We start from the raw sequence: 26025 nt of genomic DNA on the forward strand, positions 1-26025 counted from the left end.
ATTTAACATCCCCAACACAGTGTCCTTACAAAAAATAGACACCTGAGAAAGTTTGGTTGTAAAAATCTGTTTATTTGACATGAAATGATCTGATCAATATTCCTACATTTCCATGACTACAGCAAAAACAACGGACAGTTGGATTATGACATGATAACTAACAAAAAGCTGAAAACACTGATACCAACACAAACTGAAATCAAGTTACTTTGGAATCAGTGTATTCTTACAACTGAGAACAATAGAAAACAAAAGCAGGATTAGAAGGTGTGTGCGTTCCCGTGTCAGTCCACTGGCAGAGCTGACTAAATACGCCGTCATTTGAGGATGGCTGAAGCTGCCTCTTGGATACACGCCACAGCCTCCTGGATGTCGTCCTCTGTGTGTTCCACGGTGACCACCACTCTGATGCTGAGGACACACAGGAGAATAGGTAACGTCAAAAAACATGTCAAATGTTTAGTTTTTTTTGTTTACATGACGCTGTAAAGTGTGAAGAAAAAATATAATCCTTTCACTAACAATAAAACTTTTTTCCTTTAGACGGGTATTTTGTTTTGAGTAGTGAGTGGGCAGTGGAGACCCAGCTGCAGGTGAGCAGCCTCCTGGGCTTCACTTGCTCAACAAAGACACATTCACATAGGAAGTGAGGAGTAAGTGATGGTGTAAACTTGGACATCATGCAGATCACCTGACCCCTCAATCATTCATGTTTATCTGCACCACAATCTAAGCCTTGTCATATTTAGTTATAGCATATACTGATAAATAAACACCATAGACACGAAGTGAAGCTGAGCAGATCAGTCCCACAGCTCACCTGGGCGGGGGGAGGAAGCGTTCCTCTTTCTCTAGGTAACGAGCCAGAGTGACGGCCACACGTCGCTCCAGACACTAAGACACAAAACATTTCTCCAATCACCCACTGTGGTTCTACAGGTAAAGACATGGATTATGCTGAACAGAAATAAACATGAACAACAACAAACAGAAGGTCTGACCTGAACACTAAGAACTTACATAGTCTACGATTCTGCGGAGCAGCTGCACGTCTGACTCTCTGGAGCCTGAACTTCTCTCCAACTGTAACTGAAGAGCTGGTGCGAACGGTGCCCCCACTAACTTCAAACCTGGAACCCTGTGAAACACAGAGCAGTTGACTGAACCCCAATGCAGCCTTTTCCGGACGAGGTTTAGTGTAGAATAAATAGAATTCACCACAGTCACGTGTGGAAAACCAGAACTGTGACAGGAGGATGAACGTACGCTTGTAGAGCCTTGAAAACACGTTTGCACTTTTTCTCCAAAACAGCAAAAATATCTGCAAAAAGGGTGAAGAAGGTGAGGAATGACATGAAGACAGAGCAGCGTCTGGATAAACATCTATTACGTCAACATGAAAGTGTTCAGCACCAGGATCCTCCTCCATGATGTTGAGGGCCTCGATGGCAGCAGCCGCCAACATGGGAGGCAGCGAAGCGGAGAAGCAGTAGCCTTGCCCTGACAGACGCTGCGGAGCAGAACGAGAGGGTTCAGACATGAACTAACCTTAACTTAAGCGTAGTTGACAGTAATTCATGCCACATAAATCCGGGTCTGTCCATCCCACTAGACAATTTACAAAAACCTCTAAATCTGACAAAGTGCCACAAATTCAAGGGTCATTTAAACACGAGGACGTGAAAAAAGAAAAGCAACAGCAGCAGAGTTTGTCCCAGTCTGGTTCTGCATGGAGGATGGAGGCACGATGACCCAGGTTCTGTGAGGTTTCTACCATTACAGTGTTTCCTGTTCACTGTTGCTATTTAAATTAAACTGAAAGGATTTTTACCGATTTATGGACTTTAAATCAAAGAGGGACTTTGTTTTTGTATCTTGACTCCAGGTTACACCTCTTAAAACGCCTTAAGATAAATTAAAGCCATAGAATGATCTGGTTTGTTTAGGTGAATTAGAAGCTGATCCAGGTAAGTCGTGTGTGTAGTAAACAAGCAGGACAGGTTCTGGATAGAACATACATGAACATAGGCTGTGCATAAATCCAGTACTAGTATGAACAGTCCAGGGGGAGGAGCGTCGTTAAACAGCCCTGAGCTAGAGGTGGTTCTCCAGAACATTTCTGATCTCATCAAAACCAGCTGACCTGCGTAACATCTAGACATATCGAAGTGATGCAAGGTTTGTCGTCTTGAAAGCCGTTACACATCGTCTGATGTGCAACAGGCCTTTATTCAGTTTATTTACCTGGTGGTCAATGACGAAGGAGCGTCCGCAGCAGAAGCCTCCGATGGAGGCCACAGCGTTCTCCATGTTAGCGCTGATCAGGTCAATGTCATCTATCTGCACACAAGCAGAACAGGAGATTCCAGGTTATTCTCTCAATACTACAAACAAACAAACTGAAAGCATGACATGCTGTGGAAACAGCTTTCAGTTCTAAACGGGAAACCTATTCACAAACAGTGTGGTTGTGAAAGAGAGAACAGACAGAGTGGAGATGAATCACGTCTCAATCTATCACCCAGCAAATGGCCTAAAACCAGGCAGTCTGTTTCCTGCAGCCACTGAGCTCAGTGTACTCACGTTGATCCCAAAGTGCTCTGTGACGCCTCGACCGTGTTCCCCCAACACGCCAAAAGACATGCTCTCCTCCAGAAAGATCCGAACCTTGTACTTGTACTTCAGCTTGACCTGGGGATCACACACACCAGAGAACAGCTCCAGAGGTGCTTGTGTGGCAGAGTGACACGGTAGCAACAACATCCTAACACCTTCTGCTTGTGCTGAACAGCTGTTGGATTCACTCACATCTGCTCATTTGGCTAATAAACCACTGGATCATGTGTAACTCCAACTTTGGGTTTAATGAAGTGTTGATGCACAAACTCCAACTACTGTGAAAAACTGCTCATTGTTCATGTTGAATGTTTCTGCTCAAGTGCGACCATGTCACAAACATAGTGTTACATGTTGACTTCTACAGTCAGGCTGTACATTGTGTCTATTGCTGGTCTGGACTACAAAGAGCTTCTCTACCTTAGTGGGTGTCAAGGAGCTCTAACTGCTCCTCATTCCAGCAGCCCACCAACGCTGTGACTGCTCTACGTCTGGAGCCACTGCTGCTCAGTGTAGAAATGTGTAAAGTAAACGTTGAGCTCCACTGGTTTACTCAACTCACCAGTTCAGGGAGAGGACAGATGTCTGCAGTGTTGATGTACAAGCCCTCCACGACAATGAACTTCCGTGTCACTCGAGCTTTTCGAGGATTCTGCAAAAGGCAAGCGTATTCAAACACAAACACGGCATATGACCATAAATCCAGAGACTACATGAGAGGACTCTAGCCTTCTGGTCCTCCAGCTCCTGCTCCTTGAGGAGCCGCTCCAGATCCTCCACGTCGTTGTGTTTAAAGTACTTGATGAGACTGCGTGACGCTTGGAGACCCTTCTGGATGGAGAAGCAGGCTGCTTCATCCCTGAACGTGCAGACATGAAGCCCAGTCATGCAACCTTTCACTGAACACAGTGACGGTAGAAGGCGCTCTGTACTTACACAAAGATGATGTCCCCCCTCTTGGAGTAGGCAGGGATGGCACTGGCTATCGTTGCAAAGCCGTACGAGTAGATGATGGCCTCCTCTGTTCTCATGAATTTAGCCAGACGGCCCTCCAGCTCCAGGTGAACATCTGGGTAGAAATTAGGAGAGTGAGGAACACATCTGCATGCGTGACAGGACACATTGAGACTAAAGGGAAACACCTCACTTTCCACAGTGACGCCTGCTCTTAACATAAATGACACCGTTTCATCCTCGCTCATTTCCTTTCTTACCGAAGGTTCCATAAAAGCCCCGTGGACCACACGTGCCTACGCCGTATTTCTTCAGTGATGCTAAAGCCTTTTGCTTTAAACAACAGAAGCACAGAAAAAACATTTAAATTCTAGATCAACAGTTTGGAAAACTTAAGGGCTTAAACCCTGAATACTGACCTTGACCCGCTCATTGTCGAGAAGACCCAGGAAGTTAAATGAGGCAAAGTTTACACACTCTTTTCCATTGATTATAATTCTGTGACTGGGGGGTCTGTAACAACAAACGAGAGATTAAAGGCTGAATCTACGACATGAATGGGGTATGTTATGATGTTTGACAAACAAAACCTTATCTAGTGTGAAATAAAGCAGTGTAACATGCTGCTGCTATCTGTACGGACACACACGAACTGACGCGACTGAATTGTGAGATGGGTCATTTGTTTCATGTGGACTGACACCAGAAGATGAACAGGAGACATTTCATCTTGTTCCTCCAGGTGTTTACATCTGGATGTCAGGTCTCTGATACACACTTGGAAGGCGACGCCGTTTGTTTGAACCCACTCATTTTACATGCAAACGTGTGACTTTCCGCTGCGTCTCATTGGGATGATTATTCAAGCAAACAGCAATGAATGTCAGCACTCAGCTCCAGAATTGGGTTTGTGGTTCCTGGTTACATTTACAGTTAAGACATGTAAACAACAGGAGTTGACAAAAAGAACTGTGTGTTAAAGACACCAGCAACAAGAGAGGGGGCGAGAGACAACATCTCCATCTACTGTGTGCCAAAGCTTTTAACAACAGAGTGGCCACACCAGATGATGCAAATCGCTAATCAGAGGGACCAGTAGGACCAGTGGGACCAATATAAAGAGGGGACCAGTAGGATGAGTGGGACCAGTGGGATAAGTGAAACCAAAAGGATGAGTGGGACATAAATACTGGGGGCTAAATGAAGCTTCACCATGATCACGAAAGGCTAATGTCTACAGAAAGATGACCACAATCCCAAACAAGCTCATGTAAAACACAGTGGCGTTAATGTTCTTGCCTGATTTCAAATGAGAAAGGGAGTAACAACAACAACGGACAGCGGCTTGGCTCTCAGGCCTGATGCAGTTATTACGAATACACATCACGTCTGACTCACTTTAATCTAGTTGAAGTCTTTCTGAGCCAACAATCTGCTCAAGTAATAAAATGAGTGAGTTCAAACAAAATGCGATGAATCACATTTATCCACCTTTCAAACACCACTCTGAGCAGAAGCAAACCATCAGCAGCAAAGATGAGGAAGCGTGCGCTTTAAAGCACAGCTCATCTGCAGCCGATGACATGACTCCGGTTGTTTAACATGGAGGTCCTGTTTAGGCGTCAGCCCGTCTTTATGTTCTGTGTTTTTTACCCTGTAACAACATCGTAGTTGAGGTTCAGACTGTCTTTGGACACAGGAACTAGAGGCTCTGGCTGCCATTCTTCAATCAGGTCTTCCTTCTCCTGGAACACGGAACCAGCGAGAGATGTTTTTAACACAAACACACCTACGTCACATACGTCATGGCTGCAGTGAGCTCACCTTCTCTGTCAGTTTGTAGGTCTCGTGCAGTTTGTAGGTCTTCGAGAAGAGCAGCCTGATGATCCACAGGATGAGGATTCCCTCCAAAATGAGGTGATAGGCAGGAGCCTGAGGGGACAGAGACACGTCAGGCTGGTGTCTGTGGGAGCAGCGTCTCATGTTACGACCACACAGAAGAACCTGCGTGGAGGCAACCACGGAGGAGCATCGTGGATGAATGAAACCTGGCTCCGGTTTCCAAAACAAGGCAACACTTAGAAGCTACGTTCGAAACAACCTTTAGTTTGTGTGGCGTAAAATAGCGGCACTGCTCGAGAATCTGAGAGGATTTGAGCCGAGCGTCAACGTCCCTGAAACACAGACCTGCAGGTGTGAAGCGGACGGAGGCTCAGCGGCGGCGGGATGCTCCGCGGCCAACGCCGTGACAGTGGACAGTCACGGTGCGAACACGTTCCACGTTACTGAAGTACAATTCCCTGCTATTCTCCACTTCTCTACTACAACGGACACGAGGCTCCAAGTTTCGGACTAAGTAACTTCCTGGTAACGAGTCACCCGGCTACGAGCGTCCAACGCCTTCGGGGCACCGCCGACACTCCGTCACCGACGCGTTCGCCACAAACAAGTGTCGGACCCTGCGAGGAAACAGTTTAACGTCTAGAGCTAAAGACGCACGAGACTCACCTCGTAAAAAGCTTGGACCATCTCCACTAACACCCATTGCTGCCCAGACGCCATGTTTATCTTCCTGTTACGTCATCAGGAACGATGCCTTTCCTGCCCACTAGAAAAATCGTAAATGTGAAAAACTGGTGGCCTGTGCAGTGGTGAAGAAACGACTCATAGTATGACAAAATCCCAGTGGAAGAAGAGATTTAAGGCGAGAAATGGAAATAGAATAAATGAATGGAAAGGAAAGAAGATACAGCAGAGGAGGAAAATGAAATATTTAGCATAGAAAAGCTCACAAACTTTTTGTTGTTTTTGATAAGTGATGTATTAGAACTATATACATATAGCTTTAATTATATATGTATATAGTTATATATATACATGTGTCCTATGTACAGGGCTTCACCCTGCTGTATATATGAGAAGCCTCTACCATCCCCATCTCCAAGAAGCTGCAGACCAGATGTTTAGAAGAAGAAAAAGCCTTAGTTTATTATGATTACATTTTGTTACAAAATAAGAACAAAATGTAATGTGTGATGGAATTCCATGCATATTCAAGTACACACACACAGCGCCAACATATGTGAATGAAGAGATATTTATCAGCCAGAAAAGTCATCTTTTAACAATTTTAAAGTGGATTTAGAAAAAAAAGAATAGCTCCGTGATATTAGTGTAGCGGTAGCAGAACAAGGAGAAGCCATACAATACGTGTTTAACTGGATAAGAAGGGAAGGGAAATACAAGTGAAGGTATGTAGTAAGTGGAAAACATGACACAGAAGATGGAAGAGGATCCTTAGTTTTATGATTGGTGGTGTTTTGTGGGGCTAATAAAGGTTCAAGCAGGTGAAAAAGGGAGGGGACAGAGAATATGTGATTACAAAGATTCAAAAAAGATGTGAGACGATGCTAAAGAGAAACAAGACGCTATTCTCAACAGGCAAAGTGACAGGAACTATACAATGAAGTGCTTTCATTTCATCAGAAGTGAATATAGACACAATACATATATAAAACATAGTTGAATGTGTATGAAGGTCATTCATTTTATGAGGTGTGGAGAAAGCCTTGAAGTGTATATCAAATGTCCTAATAAGAACTAGGATCATTTGTGTATAGGCAGCAGCAGCCACAGTAGCTCTGGCCATGAACCTGCTAATTAAAACATTTAATTTCTACTCATTTATCTTAATGTGGAATTTATTTGGTTTTTAGTTATGTAAGGTCTTAGACCTTTTCTGGTGATTTGGTGCTGGAGAACTGAACATTACCAGGATATTGCTGCTGTTTGTCATTTATGTAAGTCGAAGACAGAAAGGTTCCCACTGCTTTGATCTGCTCCTCTTCAGCTTTGGAGGCGACCTCAGTGGCGGCATCTCGTGGCCACATGAAGCACTGCCGAGTCTTCTCTGCAGAGCGAAGCTCACACACATTCGTTTGATTTGTGATCACCTTAAACAAAACACGATTCAGTCATTTTGTACATTCTGTTGCAGAGAGTAATCACCTGTCCCGCAGCCTGCTGCTCCTGAGGGAGTGTGTCAAACATGGCACACAGGCAGAAGATACGCCTCCATGCAGCGACGTGGCAGCTGTCGCCAGCTGTCAAGCCTATATCATAAAGGCCTTAGAGTCTTTGACCTCCATCACTTCAACAGGCCGAACATTAAGACATCGTCTCTCCTCCAACTCAGCTCATCAACAATAAAATAAGACCTTTGATTATGGGCCTTACAGTTATGTACTTTCATTGTTAATGAGATCTCTCCCTGTGAAGTGACTTCACTACTGACTGAAGTTCATGTTATAGCTTGACTTTGTAAACTCACATTGTTACTAGTTGCTCTTTGCTTTAGGACTAAACACATTGATCATTGTCATTTATTCCCATTTTTCCTGTTTTCAAAAAGCATTTTGTTAATTTATAATTCTTCTTTTTAAATACTCAAACACATTAAGTTAGATGAAATCGCTTTAGGCCTCGTTGGCTGGATTAAGTTGCTTCCGTGGGTGGAGACTAACTGGATGGATCCATTTTCATTTTCTTTTTTTTCCACACACACAGACAACCAATCACACACACTACGGGCAATCATGTTTTTGAACGATGGGAGGTCTATCGAAGCCCCTCTCCTCTAGCGCTCCGTCTATCCTGCGTTTCTCCTCATGTCTGCAGATTTTTGTCAATCTGTGGTCAAAGCTCTTCTCAGGTATGGATCTCTAGCTGACACATTCCTCTGGAGGGGGTTGACAAAATATGATCACAGCTCTGTTCAGGGTCAAAGCCTTGTTTAATAGAGGGGTGGTTGTAGGAGCTGCACATCTCCAGGACCTGAACATGGGCAGCCAGGACTGTATCTGACCCCTCTCACCCAGGAGATGAACACTTTCAGCCCGCCCTGGCAAGAGGCTCCGGTCCATCAGGACTAGGACCTCACGCCACAAAAACAGCTTCTTCCCAACTGCAGTCAGTCTATTGAACTGGGCTCCAACCCTTTGCCATTTGACCCCCTCAACCCAAGTGACAAGTAATGCCACTCTACAGGCCACACCATCCTAGACCACCTGCACACCCATTCCACTCCACTGTATATAGTCTGTACATAACTTAATCCATTTTAACTGTCTGTATTTTTATGTTTTGGCAGGTATAAAACTATCTGTCTACTATTGGGATGCTCTGTCACAGTTTACATTAAAATCACCTGACATGATTAGCTCATTACCATCAGCTATTCATGGTGATTCATTCAGGGTGACACAGGCAGATCAGGCTCCTTTTTTACATATCTGACAGATCCTGCTCGTGGTTTACTGAGCAACATACAATCAACAAGAGGCTTCATGTGGCTCTTCATTCAGAGACTACTGGAACTATGGCTTTTAAAAAGTTGGATTTCTATATAGTAACTAAAAAGGAGTTAGTATATAATTTAGCCCCAGGTAAATACTTCTAGTCTGTTTATGCAGGGTGGTGAATCACAAGATGCTTAGATTTTAAAAATAAGATATTGAAAGTATATTAACTTGCTGCTGTGCATAAAGACTTCACTGTTGAACCAAGATGCACAGATGGGTTGAAATGCACTCAGTCAGATGAGCATATAGTGAGTCTGCATTTAAATTAAGATAAAGAATCACTTCTGTTTAAGATCACAGGCCTATTATGTGTATTAGATAAACACATTATTCATTCATAATGTCCAGGTCAAAGGTCAGGGAGGCTCACGTGAGCTTATTCAGCCTTGTTTCCTCCGTTGACCAGTTGGTGGTGAACGAGGCTCTACGAGAGGAACCGTGACCAACAGCTGGTGTCAAACCGTGTAACTAGCTAATCCAGCATTGAGCGCTTTCAGGGGGGGCGATGGGGCGTGACGTCACGGAGCAGCGGACCAATAGCGTGAGAACAGGGAAAGTTTGGGCCGCTGTGTTGTCGCCGCGCTGCCAGTGTTCGCTTGTCTGACCGAACTGACTGACTTCAGCTGCTTCGTGCGGTACCTGCTGGGCTGAGCGGCACCAGGACTCGGGTCCATGTTCTCCAGGTAAAGCGACAGTAATACATGTTTATATGCAGCAGAGTTTATTTATTCAGGCTGGATGTGAGGATGTGTTTAGTTCTAGTGCGTTCACCTGAGAGCGGCTCCTTATTGCGGCGGTTTGATTAGACCAGAACCAGAACCAGAACCAGTTATAAAAGTCGCAATGTGAATGTACAGCTTCAACTTTTGACCGCTAGTTAGCGGCCAGTGAGATGTTAACAGGACGTGATTCCAATTAACATTGTCGTGATTCCAGTGGGAGGAAAGAGCCCAGTTCAGCATTCAGTGTTGTTCCTTATATTTTTAAATTATTATTATTATTGTTATTATTATTGTTATTATTATTATATTTTGACACTTATCTTAATCAACTTCTATTGAACCTTTTCATTGCTATTTTCACATAATGATAATAATAATGTCAATAAAGGCAGAAATCTTTGTTTATTGTTTCAGCTACAGAAATCATTCAGCTGCCAAATTGCTTAGCTTTTTAGCTAATTCCAGAAAATCTTTTTTTAAAAACTTTCTTTAATATGATCCCAACTGCTTTAATGTGTGTTTTAGATGCTTCTTTACTGAACCCAGCTTTCACCCAAATGCTTTATCCACTTTCACATCCGCGGTTCCTGCTGGTTTGTGACCCAGCACAGCAGGGGGACCAGAATGGCTCTAACATACACACCATCATATAAACTGTGGAGAAGCTGTCACAACAGCATGTTAACAGACAAGTTCAGGGCCCGTCTCCCGTTTATCTGCTGTGATTGTGACAAGGCGGTTCTCCCAGTGTGGAGCCAAACAGGAGACACGCTACTCAGCAACGCACTGTGACATGGGATCCACTGTAACGGTCTCATACACAACCACACAGCTGCTTTTGGGCAGCCAGAGGAGACACACAGAATAGATCAAAGATGGTTAAAGAAATGTGTCTTTCCCTAATTATTACTGAGCGTGAGATTTTTGATCCTCTGTCTTACCGATCCACTGTTTGGATCTTTCTGATTGTGGTGCATCGTGTCAACAATGTGCTGGGGTCTCCTTAGTCTGAGTCAGCTGTAGCCTCCCTCTTTGGCTTCAGCTGTTGTTTTTCCAGGCACAGCCAACGAGGCCTGATGGGAAAGTAAGTGTGCTGCTTTCAAGCACATTGCTCGCGAAGTAAACAAAGACAACAAGATGTGCGCTGTAATAGTCACTACAGTGGTTCCCAGAATGTGTCTCAGTTGAATTCTTCTGGTCTGTGATTGTTTAATGCACAGAAACGTATGCAGCTAGTTTTCATTGTGTTGTTACCATGAGGTCCTGTCCAGAGGAGCTAATGCTGCGGCTCCACTGTATAAAACTAGAACCAACACACTCAGACCTCGGACATCAGCTCTTGGCTCCTGACAGATCTGAGGGGACAGGGAGCTCAGGCTCTTGGTTCAGCCCGATTCACTGTTTCACAAACACAACGTGGCCCTTGTTTGTGCAGCGGAGCAGTTGTCTTGGGGTGGAGATATGGCGTTTGGTGTTGGTGGCTGCAGCTGTGCCGTCTTGTCGCTCAGTGAAGCTGGGGAGGACGGGTCCTGCTGCCCATTAAGTGCTTTCATAGCCACAAGCTCTTCCTCCGTGGAGTAGTCCTATCACAGGGTTAATGTCTTCACATTCATCAAAGGGCTGAAGCAGTGACTGCTGGACATCAGCTCGTTCAGACCTCAGCTTCGCTGTCCTTCGACAGCCCTGGTGGAGCTTGCTTGGTGTCACTGTCTCCAACCGGACACATGGAAATCTGAACCAACTGGAGCTTAACGGGTTCTTAGTGTTTGTCCCACAGACGCCCGCGGCTCCATCTCATCACAATCATCCAACCACAGGCCACGTCTCCAACATCATGGCTCTTATGTGTAAATGTGTGATCGTAAATTATAATGACTCTGTTCTTTGAGGTCGTTTGCTTCTGTTCCAGAGTTGATTTTTACACATCTGGTTATAATAGATTCTGCTAAAGATCCAATTTGTACACTGCCTCTCCTATTATTGCTGTGCAGCTCTTCTTCAGCGACGCCTTTTGTGTCCAGGCATCCAACAGTTCACAGCAGATCCTCCTCCTCGTTCAGTGAAACTTGAAAGTATTATAAAACGTAAAAGTCAAATAGCAGTCCAACGCTTTAGTTCTTTATGCTTTAGTGTGTGTGTGTGTGTGTGTGTGTGTGTGTGTGTGTGTGTGTGTGTGTGTGTGTGTGTGTGTGTGTGTGTGTGTGTGTGTGTGTGTGTGTGTGTCTTTTTTCTTCTACCAAAATGGGACCCTGTGGTCACTTGTGGGGCCCTTTGGCTGGGCCCCACAAATTTAAAGGCCTTTTTGAGGGTCAATTTGTTATTTTGTGTTAGAATTGAATTTTGGTTCGGATTAGAGCAAGGGTTAGTCTGCCTTTAGTTGTGATGTTTGGGTTAGGTTAAAGGGGATAGGGAAGGCATTATGTCAATGGTGAGACCCCACTTTGATGTCACCACAAGTTAGTTACTATTTACCTGGTAGAGTTGATCAAAGTCAGGTGTCTGGTTGTTTTCATACTACATGAAGAATTTTAGTCACTTAGTCCAGTTTGAACATTCACAGAGTGGCGTCGTCTTCAGTGGGACCAGCTCTGCCAGTTTCCTCCATGTTCCAAAGCATGTTTTTAAAGCTGGCTCCTTGTTCCAGTCATCCACTCAGTCCGCTGGTGGGAGACACTGAAACATGCACTTTTCTTTCCAGTCCTCTGTAATAGTTATTCCTGCTGAAGTGGACGCAGATGGCCACATAGCAGCCGAGGGTCGAGCCTTCCAAGGTAAAGCACGTCTTCCTCTGTCCTGCAGTGCAGCGGCGAGTCTGCCTCCACGGACATTAACGGCCTGTGTCCTGCTCTGACTCAGATGGACGTGTCTCTGCTTCTGCTGGCTCTGACTTTCCATCAGCTGCCTCGCGTCACGTCTCCCCTGAACCTGGACGATCCCAACGTATGCAGCCACTGGGAGAGGTGGGTCCCAGTCATGTCTTTTCCATCAGACTCAGACTAATAATAGACTCAGCCTCACTAACTACACCATCATGTCAACCAACCCCCCCAGCGTATATGTTGCAGCGTATTTTAATTAACACATGATTAAGTACATGAAGAGGCTGGAAAAGACGACACATGCACTGATGATGCCATTAATATCAGCCCGTCTACAGTAACATCTCTGCAAATATTCTATTCTATTCTCATGTCACTTTGCTGACATATGAAGCAGTGACTCCACAGCTTGACAACAGTAACATTTGCCGTCCCCTGAAAATAACTCATCAGATATTAATTACTAAACTAAAGTGAACCAGATGTTTAACGGCACAGGTTCCACAGAACGTGAGGAGTTATTTTAAGAGGACAACAAATGTTATGTACACAAGCTACAGAGTCACTGCTTTAAAATGGAGCAAAGTGACAATGATTAGTGTCACATGATGAGATATAATAGAAAATGTACTTGTTGATGATTTAATCCTTTCCTCTCTCAGGTAAATGAAATGGAAAAACCTATTCCCAAGTCGACGGCTGTGTTTTGTTTATTGAGGCCTCCTTCACCTCCTTCCTTTTCAGTTACTCTGTGACTGTGCAGGAGTCGTACGCTCATCCCTACGACCAGGTCTATTACACCAGCTGCGCCGACATCCTCAACTGGTTCAAGTGCACTAGACACAGGTGAGGCCGGAGCGCGGACGCACTCCCCGTCCGGGTCCCAGCTGTTCACGCGGCTTCAGACGCTCTGATGAGCCGAGGCGCAGGTTTCATAGACTCCTCTCCTGTGTGTCCTGATGCCGTGCAGGGTGAGCTACCGCACAGCCTACCGCCGAGGAGAGAAGACCATGTACCGACGCAAGTCCCAGTGCTGCCCCGGCTTCTATGAGAACGGAGACACGTGCGCTCGTGAGTATCCACACGCACCCATCAGCACCAGCACCTTGTGTTTAGCAGCGTTCAAGTCACCAACTTACTGCAAATATCAGATTCTTCACATAAATAGAGAATAAAAGTCATGATGGGATGCGTTCACTGCCCCTCTGCCTCCTGGTTCCTGGCCAGAGCAGTCTGTCGGACCGTCGGCTCTGGCTCTAGACGGCGACAGGTGTGAAGCCACGGTGCCAGTTGTCCAGAACGGACAATAAGAGACGAGCTTCAGCACAGACAAGAGCTCAGTCACCATGAAGTCAACTTAGATTCATGCGTGGACTGTAGTAATGAGGGGAATAAATGTAATATGAAAGACGCTGTTATGAGCCGCCATCACATGCTGCTGTGACCAGGAACGAGACTGGCACTGGATGAACGATGTGGTTCATCCAGTGCGTGACCAGATCCTCAGCAGCAGTCGTGTTGGAGCCGCGTAACGAACTAGCGAGCGGCGGTTCAGCACTAAAGCAAAAGCATTGAGGCGATGGAGGCCTGGCGCGTTACCTGACAACCTGCCGCACATGCACGTGCATGAACCACGTCTTCCTGTCTCCTCCCTGTGCAGCTTTCTGCGCCCAGAGCTGCGTCCACGGTCACTGTAAGGCCCCCAACACCTGTCAGTGTGAGCCGGGCTGGGGAGGCTCCAACTGCTTCAGCGGTAAGTCGTCCAGCTGCTGCTGTCTGTGTCTGAACAAGCCTCTGCTTCTTTCCCTCTGGACGTCACCAGCGACACCAGCGTGTCCTTCTGTACTTCATAACGTCCAGTTTACGATGAGCGAGTCCCTCCCTGTGATCATTCCATTACTGTTGGTGGTGGTTTTCCATCTGAAGCGCCTACATTCTTCTTCATGTCTGGGGACGGCCGTTTCATACACTGTGACATCACCAGGTTTGAGTAAATAAACTGACCTGGAATCAGTTCATTGTGGGAGCAGCTGTTGAGTCTGGTTCCACCATCACTGCTTTGATGTTGACCGCAGATTTCTCTCTTTCCCGATTTAAAACATCGCTTCAGATCTTCAAGTGAAGTGAATTTACCTTGGTTTAAAGATGACGTTTCCAGTTGGTTTTTTTCATCTGACCCACGCTGACCGTGTGTCCTCCTATAAGATGACACATGAGCCCCTTTCAGCCTGTGATGAAGGAGCCTATTGTGTGCTGGGCCCCATCGGACCCGGCCCGTCTGCCTGCTCTCACACACAGATAGAAGGAACATGAGTAAACGTGGCCACAGGAAAAGCTGATCATCAAAATACTGATGTTGATGATTAGTTAGTGGTCAGTCAGTCACACTTTCTCTATGTATTTATTATTGGACTGCTGTTAGCAGTCAGATACAGTGAATGCTTCTCTACCAACATTAACCAAGGCAGCAGATCACGATGTGGCTCAGGTTTCTGGACGTTGGGCTGAGTGTTGGCTGGAGGGTTCTGTGTGATAGTTCAGAGTCAGAAGCAGCTGTGAGACCAGCGTGGAGGCTGATGAAGTCAACAGGGAGCAGCTGGCAGAGGCTGCGTTTGAATGGGAGGCAGAGGAAACCACAGCAAACCAGCACGAGGGCAGGAAAAAGGCACAAGGAGTGAGTGAGAGAGAGTGGAATGAAGCCGTTGCCGACGGAGACCCGCGTAGGTTCATGTGTTCATCGGTGGTTCTAATGGATCATTCATTCACCACGCATTCACTGGTTTACAGGTCAACAGGCTCTGACAATATGTCTGGGGAGAGGGAAAAGCTGTGCTGCAGCGAAGGCAGGAATAAAAGGAGCAGAAAGCAGTAATGTAGAAAATGACCTGGGGCTCTGAGCTTGTGATTTAGTGCACATGATAACAGCTGATGCTCCGGACGCCTCGGGTTGAGCTGCAGGAATGTAGCAGCAGCCCAAAGCACACTCCTCTCCTGTCCCACGCCACACTCTGCTCACCTTGAACCCGACCAGCGTCCGGGTCGGCCGGAGGTCCTCAGCGCAGGAGCTCTGCTGGTGTGAGGTTCGAACGTAGTCGCATCAGGAACAGCCTCAGCTGTTCTAACACTGGAGCCAGTGAAGAGCTGGGCTTCCACTGGTTAACGGCAGCGCAGGAAACAACTAGAACCAAGACTGAAACCGGGCCCTGACCCGGCGGGAGCCTCTGGGTGTCTGTTCTGACCAGGCAGCAGCAGCCGTGAGCTGGATCCTCACTCCTCAACCCGCTGGAGCCCTGGTGGAGCTCCGCCGCTGATCGAGGCCTGTGTTGATGGTTCCACTGTTTTCGGGAACAGGACAACAAATGTTTCCCAGCTAGAGGAATGCTCCAGATGTTTTTTCTCACTGGGAATCTGGGTTTTGGTGGGAAAGGCGTGTTCTGTTCCCATGGGTGCGACGTGCCAAGTAGACTGGGTAATGAGGAGAACCCCCCCCCCCTCCACCGCAGAGAGGAGCCTGCCCTGACAACTGGCAGCTCCGGTTACGGCGACTGGAGCGGCTCCTCTGCTGCCGCTCCGTTGATGTGGGCTTCGGGGCACAGAGCCGGTTCCTCTGCAGGCCGACTGGGAGTTTGGCCCCTCTTTAATCTAGGTCAGGCTTTAACAAAGGTGCCAGGGTCTCTAGGATCTGCCCCCCCCCGTTTGTCACACAGGCCGGAGGAACAGGAAGTGTGGACGCTTTACCGGGTCAGAGCCAATGAAAGGCCCGTCAGTGGCAGACTGGTGGAGCGGGGGGACGTGTTACTTTGTATTCTGCCCACAACCACCAGAGTCTGTTTGTGTAGGGAGGGCTTGAAAGTCTGCGTTCCAGTCCCAGGTTCTGATTCTGTTTATCCGTGGTTTGTCGACTATTCTCAGGTCATCGCTTCCATATTATTCAGATCTCTTTTCTCCTTTTTCCTGACGGTCATTGTCAGTGTGGCACTGGTTCCGTCACCTGCCTCCTCCCTTTTGTGCGCTGATGGAGCGGTGGCGTCCGGAGCCAGGACATGCATGCAGCTTTTCTGTGAGCTTAGATATTAACCACCTTTAGGTAACTGAGCAACAGCAGCTCTTATCTGGGTAATGTATTACACATGATAACTACTAGTCCTATCGATCAGTTCAAGTGTTGAAGTCACTGCGCCTGTGGATCTATTTTTGTCCCTTTGCTTTTGTTGGAGTCTCACAGCACTGGTCTCAACGGTTGCGCGACCTCTGTATTAAATTGCCTTTTCTCTCTTATGTACGATTGTTGTATCATTACTCCTTATTAACACCTCCTAAACCTGCTCTCCTGATTATTTGAATGATAATATTTGCTTTTGTGGAGTCCTCCTAATCTTCTAGTTTCATAGCTCAATATTGAGGTCTGGTGCAAAGTATGACTGGATCGCAGGGTGTGAAGGTGGAGCTCACATCACCGTATTTACATTCTGCCTCTCCTCCACCTCAGCTTGTGACAGCAGCCACTGGGGACCCCACTGCAGTAACAGATGTCAGTGCCAGAACGGGGCCCTGTGCAACCCCATCACCGGAGCCTGCATCTGCCCTCCTGGGTACGAAGGCTGGCGCTGCGAGAGCCACTGTAAGGGGGACTCCTATGGGAATGGATGCCAACAGAAATGCCAGTGTCAGAACGGTGCCGCCTGTCACCACGTGACCGGAGAGTGCGAGTGCTCACCAGGGTTCACAGGAGCTTTGTAAGTCAGTCGTTTCCTGCTTCTAACCCTAGAAAATAAAAGCCCAGCGATACTTTGTGTTTGCCTGAGATCTTCGCTGCTCGGTATCTTAACATTCATGATAGGTATGAGGAGTAGTAGAGCCTGAGCAGGGCCCAGTGAGACCCAGAACTCTCAGTTCAAGAGGTTCAAGTGATTGTGTGTTAGCACGTGTCAGTAATGATCTAGAAGCAGAGAAACCTTTACCAGCAGAAAAGATGAGGAGGGTCAGGGAGTCCAGTCTTCTATCAGATTAGCCTTTGGACTGCACTCAGTGTACACTTTCTGACCCACCCACAACCACTGTGGGAGCTGGAGGAGAACACAGCATTGGATTCCACCCACCAGAATTGACGGGTACCACATGGAGGTTCTCTGGACCCCCAGATGGCAAAGATGACACCAGTTACGAACCCTGGACTGAGTTACTGTAGCTGCTGATTTAGACTCTATCCCGAACTACTAAGATGTGTAGACACATACACCAACCAAACCCTTCACATTAGATGAACACTATGATTCAGATGTCGATGCTGCACATTGAATGTGGAAGTTTAGATAAAACCTGACTCAAACTCACAGAGTGACATAGATGACTGTGGCAGAGAGAGTACGACAGGTCAGACACGTCTTCATCAAGTCAGCTGGCCCCTTTTTATGTCGTACTGATGTACACGCGTATATTTTTTGAAGGACGTTCAGATCACTTCTAGCTTATAAAGTGAAGCCATCAGAAGGTTCTACTAAATCCACATCTTCGACCCTCAGTGTGTCCTGAGGACCATGTTCCTGACACACATCCAGTCACTTAGAGGGTTTGTGATCATCCTCCTCCTGCTGCACTGGAAGGTTCCACAGGGTGACTGGTTAGTGACCAAGTGGTTGATGGAAGCAACCTTAAGCCACTGGATCAACCTGGCAGCTAGTGATAAGATCAGAGCAACAGGGGACCCAGAGAAGCCAGAACCAGGACATTGGACTGATTAGCTTAGTGCGAGTTCACTGTGTTTTTTAACTGTACAAGCCTACAAAGTGCAGGTTCTTCTATGTTTGACTTAAGCACCACCAGATGAAAGGAGCACTGCTTTGTTGTTCACAGCTGTGAAGAGCTCTGTCCACCCGGTCAACATGGCCACGAATGTGAGGAGAGATGTCCGTGTCAGAACGGAGGCCTGTGTCACCATGTGACCGGGGAGTGCTTCTGCCCGGCAGGATGGATGGTAGGTCCCAGGTCAAATGTGGAGCGGAGTGCGGTCTGGAGAGTGATGAGATGACACCAGGGCAGACTGGTGCTGTTCTAGTTGATGACAGAACGTTTACCCCCGGCTCCCGTGTGCAGGGTGCGGTGTGCGGCCAGCCGTGTCCAATCGGAACCTTCGGACAGAACTGTTCACAGGACTGTCAGTGTCACCACAACAGCCTGTGTGTGTCGGCCACTGGACAGTGTGTGTGCGGATCTGGATACACGGGAGAACGGTGAGATGCTACCCATCAGTGCTGCACAGCTATGTCTGGATTTATGTGTTATTCTTTTGTGGTGGAACTGAATATGATGCACTATATGACAACCCTGTCTGTCCTGGAGATCCATCCAGGGACATTCAGTCCCCAGAAATAAAAATCTGAGGCTCCTTCACCACAATACGGTCACCGTTCAAGGAGAATCCAGTGATCCAGAACGAAGCAGCGCTGATGACCGTGTCTCCCGCTGTGACCAGGTGCCAGGAGGAGTGTCCGGTCGGTACGTTTGGTCCCGGCTGCTCAAAGACGTGTCGCTGTAAGAACCACAGCACGTGCGACCGCACCAGCGGGACGTGTGTGTGTGAGGCGGGGTACGCTGGCGACGCCTGCGACGTTCCCCTGTGTCCTGAAGGACGCTACGGCCCCGGCTGTGACCGGACGTGTGCCTGTTCTGCCCAGAACACGCTCAGGTATGCATCGCCGTTAGACTCGTATCCTGCCCTGGGTCTTCTGTGCGGGTCAGGAAGTGTGTAAGATAGAAAGATGACAAATCATGGCCATGTTTTAGTGTTGTCACACACATGGCAACATGCTGATGTTATCTGTTCTCACATCACTTTCCATCTTGGTCATTTTAAAAAGCAGCCTCCTCTGATCCCTGGTCGTCTCCTGCAGACAGTCCTCCCACTAACCGTGCTGTGTCGACCCCTGTCACCAGTTGCCACCCGATGTCAGGGGAGTGCAGCTGTGGCCCTGGCTGGTCAGGCCCCTACTGCAACGAGACGTGCCCCCCAGGGTTCTACGGCGGGTCCTGTCTGCAGGTTTGCAGGTGTCAGAACGGTGCCGATTGCCACCGTGTGACCGGCGACTGTGTCTGCGCTCCAGGCTTCACGGTAAACCTGTTTCCTATTGGAGGCGTAGCTACGTCTGACCCCAGACCGCACCAGTGATTAGAAACCACAGGTTTCACCAGTGGATGAGCTACAACATGTTGTGTGGATGTTGTGCAACTTCCCCGCAGGGCCCCAACTGCTCGGTGGCTTGTCCAGTAGGAACGTATGGAGTAAACTGCTCCTCCAGCTGCAGCTGTAAGAACGGTGCCCGCTGCTCCCCAGTGGACGGATCCTGCTCCTGTGAAGCAGGTCAGACTCTCTTCATGCACGTGAGAGTTAATGCGTGTGATGACCTTTGTTAGCTCCAGCGCTGTTGTCCTCATTGAATTAGGGTGGCATGGCGTGGACTGCTCCATCGGCTGCCCCCCTGGATCCTGGGGTCCGGCCTGCGACCTCAGCTGTGCGTGCGAGAGCGGACGAGCGTGTGACGCCCGGGACGGTCAGTGCGCCTGCGCTCCAGGCTGGAGAGGAGAGAGGTGTGAGCTCCGCTGCCAGGTCAGAAACACCGCACCCTCATCATCATCAAGATGAGCACATCACACACTGCTCTGTTGTTGAGTCGAGGTCTGAGCGCTCTGCGCTGGGTGTCCTCCCCAGGATGGGACCTACGGGGTGAACTGTGAAGAGCGCTGTGACTGCAGCCATGCGGACGGGTGCCACCACGCCACGGGTCACTGCCGCTGTCTGGCCGGCTGGACCGGTAGGAAACCCAAAGCGCCTGTTTAACCATATATCACAGCTGCTGTTGTCAGTTTAAAGGAAAACCATCACTCTTTGGTTCTGATGGACCTTGAGAGGCAGATGGATATTTTGAAGGTTTGACAGCAGCCTGTGGTACGTAGCCTGTTAGCATAAATGGGTCGATCTGATTTTAATATAAAACTAAGTAAATTATTGCGGAGATCAAGTCAATTTAATAAGTCATAACACAAAATACAAGAAAATAAAGATAGAAAACGTGAAGAGATGTGATGTTTAATCCTAGACCACAGACAGATGAAGCCAGTGGAAGCATTAATAGGTATGACACTGTAACAGAGGAGTTTCTATGTCATATGCACTGTATGATCATTGCTACAGTATGTGGTCAATGTAGCTCTCATATGATATAGTGGTGAAATAGGATATATGGTCCAACAACTCCTCAATTAATACCGTCAGTTTCTAGAACATGATTAAAAATAGATGAGAAAAGTCACAAAAAGTACAAAACAATGAATATAAACCTGACGATGTAAACAACCAAATGTCACTAACATCAGCAACATGTAACCCTCCAGTACGTTAACAATGCCTGCTTTTAATTTGAAGGGTTGAAGCCTCAACATTTACATTAAAAAAGGTAATTGAATTTAATTTAATCATTAATTTATTGTTAAAAAAAGAATTGTTGCTTTGGTGTGTGTGTGTGTGTGTGTGTGTGTGTGTGTGTGTGTGTGTGTGTGTGTGTGTGTGTGTGTGTGTGTGTGTGTGTGTGTGTGTGTGTGTGTGTGTGTGTGTGTGTGTGTGTGTGTGTGTGTGTGTGTTCAGGGCTCCGCTGTGACAGTGTGTGTGCTCGGGGCCGCTGGGGCCCCAACTGCTCCCTCCCCTGCAACTGTGACAACGGGGCGTCCTGCTCCCCGGACGATGGGACGTGCGAGTGCGCTCCAGGCTTCAGAGGCTCCACGTGTCAGAGGAGTGAGTCCGTGTGCATCCGTGCGCCGCGCTCTAAGCAGTAAAAGTAGAAGCTAGTTGACTGTTCTTAAATACTGCATGTGGGAAACGTCGGGCTCCTCCACACTAGTAACTGAGGGGAATGGATGCCCCAGTCTGCTCCTCAGGTTCCTTCGGCCCCCGCTGCAGTCAGACCTGTCCACAGTGTGTCCACAGCAACGGGCCGTGTCACCACATCACGGGGCGATGTGACTGCCTGCCGGGCTTCAGGGGGCGCCTGTGCAACGACGGTGAGCGTCGGGCCCCGCGGCGCCGCGGCTTCCGAGGGGCTCGAGGCGATGCTGACGCGTGTGTTGTTGCAGTGTGTCCCACCGGACGCTTCGGGAAGAACTGTGCCTGGACCTGCAGCTGCACCAACAACGGCACCTGCAACCCCATCGACGGCTCCTGTCAGTGTTACCCAGGCTGGATCGGAAGCGACTGCTCCCAGCGTGCGTCCCCCGTCGGTAGCACCTGCCGCTTGTCCCGCACCGGCTCCCGTGTCTAAGCCGCCTCTCTCCTGTCACTGTTGCGCAGCGTGTCCTCCGGGACAGTGGGGACCCGACTGCATCCACACCTGTAACTGTCACAACGGAGCCCACTGCAGCGCCTACGACGGAGGATGCAGGTGCACCAGAGGGTGGAGCGGCCTCTACTGCACACAGCGTCAGTCACACAGCGTTTACCTGTACATGTGGGGAGACTGTAGCTGTTGGGTGGGTTAGAGGTGGACCCTCGTTCCCCAGCGTTAAATTACGAGGACTCCCTCACAACCAAACTGCAGTCTTTTCATTCTCCAGTACCTTAACCATGAACCCGCTGGGGCCAGATGGTGCCGTTTGAGCCCAGAGCTTGAGCGGCAGCAGTGTTGTATGTGACACTATTCATCTTTGCAGGTTGTCCTCTGGGTTTGTTTGGGAGGGACTGTCTCCAGAGCTGCCAGTGCAGGAATGGAGCCGACTGCGACCATGTCTCTGGACAGTGTAACTGTCGCACCGGCTTCATGGGACGTCACTGTGAACAAAGTGTGTGATGCTGGAGCACTATTTCACCGCCTCCGTCCTCCTCTAGTGGATGTTACTGATGTGTGTTTCTACAGAGTGTCCCCCTGGTTCCTACGGCTACGGCTGCCGTCAGGTCTGTGACTGCCTCAACAACTCCACCTGCGATCACATTACTGGCACGTGCTACTGCAGCCCAGGCTGGAGAGGAGCGCGCTGCGACCAAGGTGAGCACCCGCCGTCATCACAACATGCACACGCAACCGGTTCGGATCAGAGGACGTGTGGATCTGTCCCTGCAGCCGGCGTCCTGGTCGTGGGCAGCCTCAACAGTTTCACCAGCACCGCCATCCAGGTAGACACCTACCACATGGGAGTGATAGCGGGCATCGTCGTCCTGGTTCTGCTGGTGCTCTTCCTCATCAGCCTCTTCCTCGTCTACAAAAGGAAGCAGAAGGGCAAAGAGCCGACCATGCCCAGTGTGACCTACACGCCCGCCGCCAGGCTGGAGCCCCCCGCTGCAGGTACTCACAGCCTCACCACTGCTTTTAAACCCATTTCCCGCTGAATGTGCTCCATTGGTTCACACTCGTGCCGACGAGTCCCACGAACCCTCTGACTGTTACCCGTTCACCTCCCGACCCCTTCAGGCCCGTCGCCCCGCGAGACGCTCCCCAGCAGCTACTTCTCCAACCCCAGCTACCACACTCTGACCCAGTGCGTGAGTCCTCCTCACATGAACACGGGTCATTACGAGAAGGTACGGCAGAGCGTCGGCACAGGAGCCGCAGCAGCAGCAGCGCCTCCAGGTTCCTCTACTAACCGCTGCCGTCATGTTTTCAGCAGAAGAACGTGTCGCCGCTGGTCGACCGCACCGGCACGCTGCCTGCAGACTGGAAGCACGGGAGCTGCTCCAGCAGCCTGGGTGGGACGCGGAGCACGATTAGCGCTTCATAGCGAATGCTCTGTGACAGCCAGACTAATATTCTGTTCCACCTGCATCTCCTCTGCTATTATTATTATAGGAGCCTTCGGACTCGACAGGAGGCACATGGGGACGTCTCTGCGCGGTAGGTTGTGGCTCGTGCGCGCGCCTCCACCCACACACCGATGCTGGTGTCAGCTCCTCATCAACTCCTCCCTCCGCTTCATGCAGATGTGGTCAAGGGCTCATCCTACCACGCCAGCTCCTGTTCCCTCAGCAGCTCCGAGAACCCCTACGCCACCATCAAGGACCCCCCGCTGTTGACGGCCAGGAACACAGAGTGTGGCTACATGGAGATGAAGTCACCGGCCAGACAGGACTCGCTGTACGCCGAGATCAGCGGCAGCAGCGGCATCAGGAGGACGAGCGTCTGTGGAGCTGGTCAGAAGCGTTCACCGGTCCCTGGTTTTATTAGACACCTGTACAGTCACATGAACCGTTGCTATGAATCACAGGGGCTTTCATCGCATCCACAGAGGAAGTTTGGTTCACACCTCATCACAGGCCTCGTGTGTGATGGTCCGAGTCATATTTAACAAACATATACAAGCATGGTCATAATTTAGGTATATAAAAAGTAAGAATAGTAAATCTGAATATTCAATGTTTCCTTTTATGTAAGGAGCAGAGTCATTGCAGAAGAGCAGCACGTTGTGGAGGATATGAATGTATAGAAGCAAGATTATTTTTATGTGAATATGGCTTCACTTCACTGGACGCTGAAGAGGCTGATGTTTGTGACTGGACTGCTTCTCTCTACACTTGCTCCCTAGTTCACTTCTCCTCTGCTTCTGGTTTCAGAGCCAAGTGTGAGCCCAGTCCAGTTCCCTGGACCCGGTGCTCAGGATCCCTACGACCTTCCGAAGAGCATCTCCTGTCACTACGATGTCCTCCCCGCGAGGGAGAGTCCAGATCCAGAGCTTCAGAGCGGCGAATAATGGACTCACCAGCACCGGATGCTCCACGGACCGGCCGCCCTGACGGGGCTTCGTCACTCTATTAGACGCCACCCGGATGTTTACAGCGTTCGGATCAAACGGTCTGTCAACATTTTACACATCAGGATGTTTTGTATGAAAAGCAACGCGAGAACTAGACGCTGTGAGACTTTGGTACAAGGCTGAACTGAAACAAAGGTACGACCGGTTCCTGTGTGGCCCAGAGCTGATGGTTTACGTAATCATTTTGCCCCTTTTGTAAAATCAGAACAAACCCAGTCTGGTCCTGGAACGGGCCATTCAGAACCTGCTGAGACGACCTAATGTGCCTCGTGCTGCTTCATGTTCATATTAGTGTTTTTAGCCACACTGAATGGACACGGATTTTCTGAAGACCCTTAATTTATACAGTAATGCTGGAAGCTCATGTTGGAATTAATGGTGGCAGCAGCACAACTGTTGGTGAGACCCAGAGTGTGGAGAAGCACTTAGAGCTTTCAGAATGCAGCTACAGGTTTCTCAGTAGTTGGCTCACAGCTTATTTATTTATTCACTGCTACAGAAGTGGATTTACAACAAGAACAAACCAATTCCATCAAGAGCAAACTCCGTCCCAACGAACACAATGAATCTCTGAAAGTCCAGCACCGGCAGCAACACGCGCGTCAGCCCGTCCAAGGACGAAGCCGACGGTTCAGAGCTCGCTGCAGAACTGATCCAGGTCCAGCTGAGTCCGCGGTCCCTGTCCTGCTGTCTTTGAGTGAGTTCAGAGGAGGTGGGTTTGATTGACAGCTGACAGCTTCAGGCCAGACTCTGACTATAGTCAGTGATCTGGTTATGGATCTGTGGTTCAGGTTTCACATGTGCCTTTATTATATTATATTAACTCAGTAACTTTGCTCTCGTTTCATCCTGAGGATGTTTGTTTGATGTAGTGGCTGGTTTAACTCTTTTATAAATAGGAGCTTTTGCCCTTCTTTTCTGACAGTTTGCTCTGCTTCATATTCATGTTTCTGCTGTTTTGTTACATTTTAAAGGCTTCATCATATCTAATACTTAAAACTTAAGCAGGACTTTAGTTTTTTGAAAAATGAATTACCTACAATAGTGAAAAGAAAACGTTGCATTTGAATGACTATGTTTTTTTAATTAGCAAAATCTCTTTCTGAGCTTATTTTTTTAAACTATGTACATAGTTTTATCAGTTACGATGTAAAATGTCTGTATCACCAGAAGCAGAACAGGAGCAAATGTCCCTTTGGTGGAAAAGTAAAGAATCTGCTATAATGATAATTCTATACATACTGTACATTGTCAGTGCCACGATTACCAAACCACTTTTTTATCTATTATGCTGTTTTCATTATAAATATTTGTTCAAATATTTTGGAATAAAATATGAATAAATTGAGTGTTTTGCTGCCTGTTTGCTGCCTTGGTCACCAGTCACAGAGTCTGTGCTCCGTCATTTAGATTTTGTCAGGATCGGTGCAGTGGCTGTGTTTTTTGTAAAGCTTAATTTTGTTCACCGATTGTTGGTTTTCTCTCAACATGTTTCTTCTGCAACTGCAGTGATCTGCTAGTTCTCCTTTTTTGTTTATGTATTAAAGGCACTGTAATAATCATAAAAACATTTTAATAAATTAAGGTAAGGTGGGAGATTGAACTGTAGACCAGCTGCTCCAAAGTCCAACACTCTACTACCAGGAACTGATGATCACCAGGTCACAGATTGGTTTGTATGGTCTGAATCTCTGCTGTTTTGAACCTGAAACTGTTGGAACTTAGAGGTTCTTAGTTAGAAACGAGCTGATAAAGCACCAGCCTGAG

General features: G+C 48.1%; 2 protein-coding genes across 4 annotated transcripts; one reads left to right on the forward strand and one right to left on the reverse strand.

Moving 5' to 3' along the window:
• Positions 1-38: 38 nt before the first annotated feature.
• On the reverse strand, positions 39-6226 carry sptlc1 (serine palmitoyltransferase, long chain base subunit 1). Of its 2 annotated transcripts, XM_029169230.3 has the most exons (15): positions 6079-6225; positions 5395-5502; positions 5224-5315; positions 3990-4083; positions 3831-3903; positions 3553-3685; positions 3346-3475; positions 3179-3268; positions 2584-2691; positions 2245-2340; positions 1414-1510; positions 1267-1321; positions 1021-1138; positions 821-894; positions 39-411 (listed from the first exon to the last, which is right to left on the reverse strand). In XM_029169230.3, exons 1-15 carry the CDS (start codon positions 6130-6132, stop codon positions 318-320), a joined length of 1416 nt encoding a protein of 471 aa, XP_029025063.1. In that variant the 5' UTR covers positions 6133-6225; the 3' UTR covers positions 39-317. The 2 variants fall into 2 exon arrangements, with proteins under 2 accessions (XP_029025063.1, XP_040929041.1); XM_041073107.2 differs by lacking the exons at positions 39-411; positions 821-894; positions 1021-1138; ... (4 more) ...; positions 3179-3268; positions 3346-3475 and having other exon boundaries at positions 3554-3685; positions 3764-3903; positions 6079-6226.
• A 3227-nt stretch (positions 6227-9453) lies between these two features.
• Positions 9454-25607, forward strand: megf10 (multiple EGF-like-domains 10). 2 transcript variants are annotated; one of them, XM_029169174.3, is made up of 26 exons: positions 9454-9613; positions 12351-12423; positions 12509-12612; positions 13216-13317; positions 13442-13542; positions 14132-14224; positions 16961-17207; positions 18325-18445; positions 18565-18701; positions 18944-19156; positions 19405-19579; positions 19708-19828; positions 19911-20074; positions 20177-20279; positions 21110-21256; positions 21388-21522; positions 21595-21723; positions 21809-21937; positions 22168-22296; positions 22371-22499; positions 22575-22796; positions 22923-23032; positions 23116-23197; positions 23298-23342; positions 23429-23638; positions 24059-25607. In XM_029169174.3, the coding sequence occupies exons 3-26, from the start codon at positions 12509-12511 to the stop codon at positions 24193-24195; spliced, it is 3285 nt and encodes a 1094-aa protein (XP_029025007.1). In that variant the 5' UTR covers positions 9454-9613; positions 12351-12423; the 3' UTR covers positions 24196-25607. The 2 variants fall into 2 exon arrangements, with proteins under 2 accessions (XP_029025007.1, XP_029025008.1); XM_029169175.3 differs by having other exon boundaries at positions 23119-23197.
• The last annotated feature ends 418 nt before the right edge of the window (positions 25608-26025 follow it).

This window comes from Betta splendens, chromosome 12 (assembly GCF_900634795.4).
Source record: "Betta splendens chromosome 12, fBetSpl5.4, whole genome shotgun sequence".
NCBI lineage: Eukaryota > Metazoa > Chordata > Actinopteri > Anabantiformes > Osphronemidae > Betta > Betta splendens.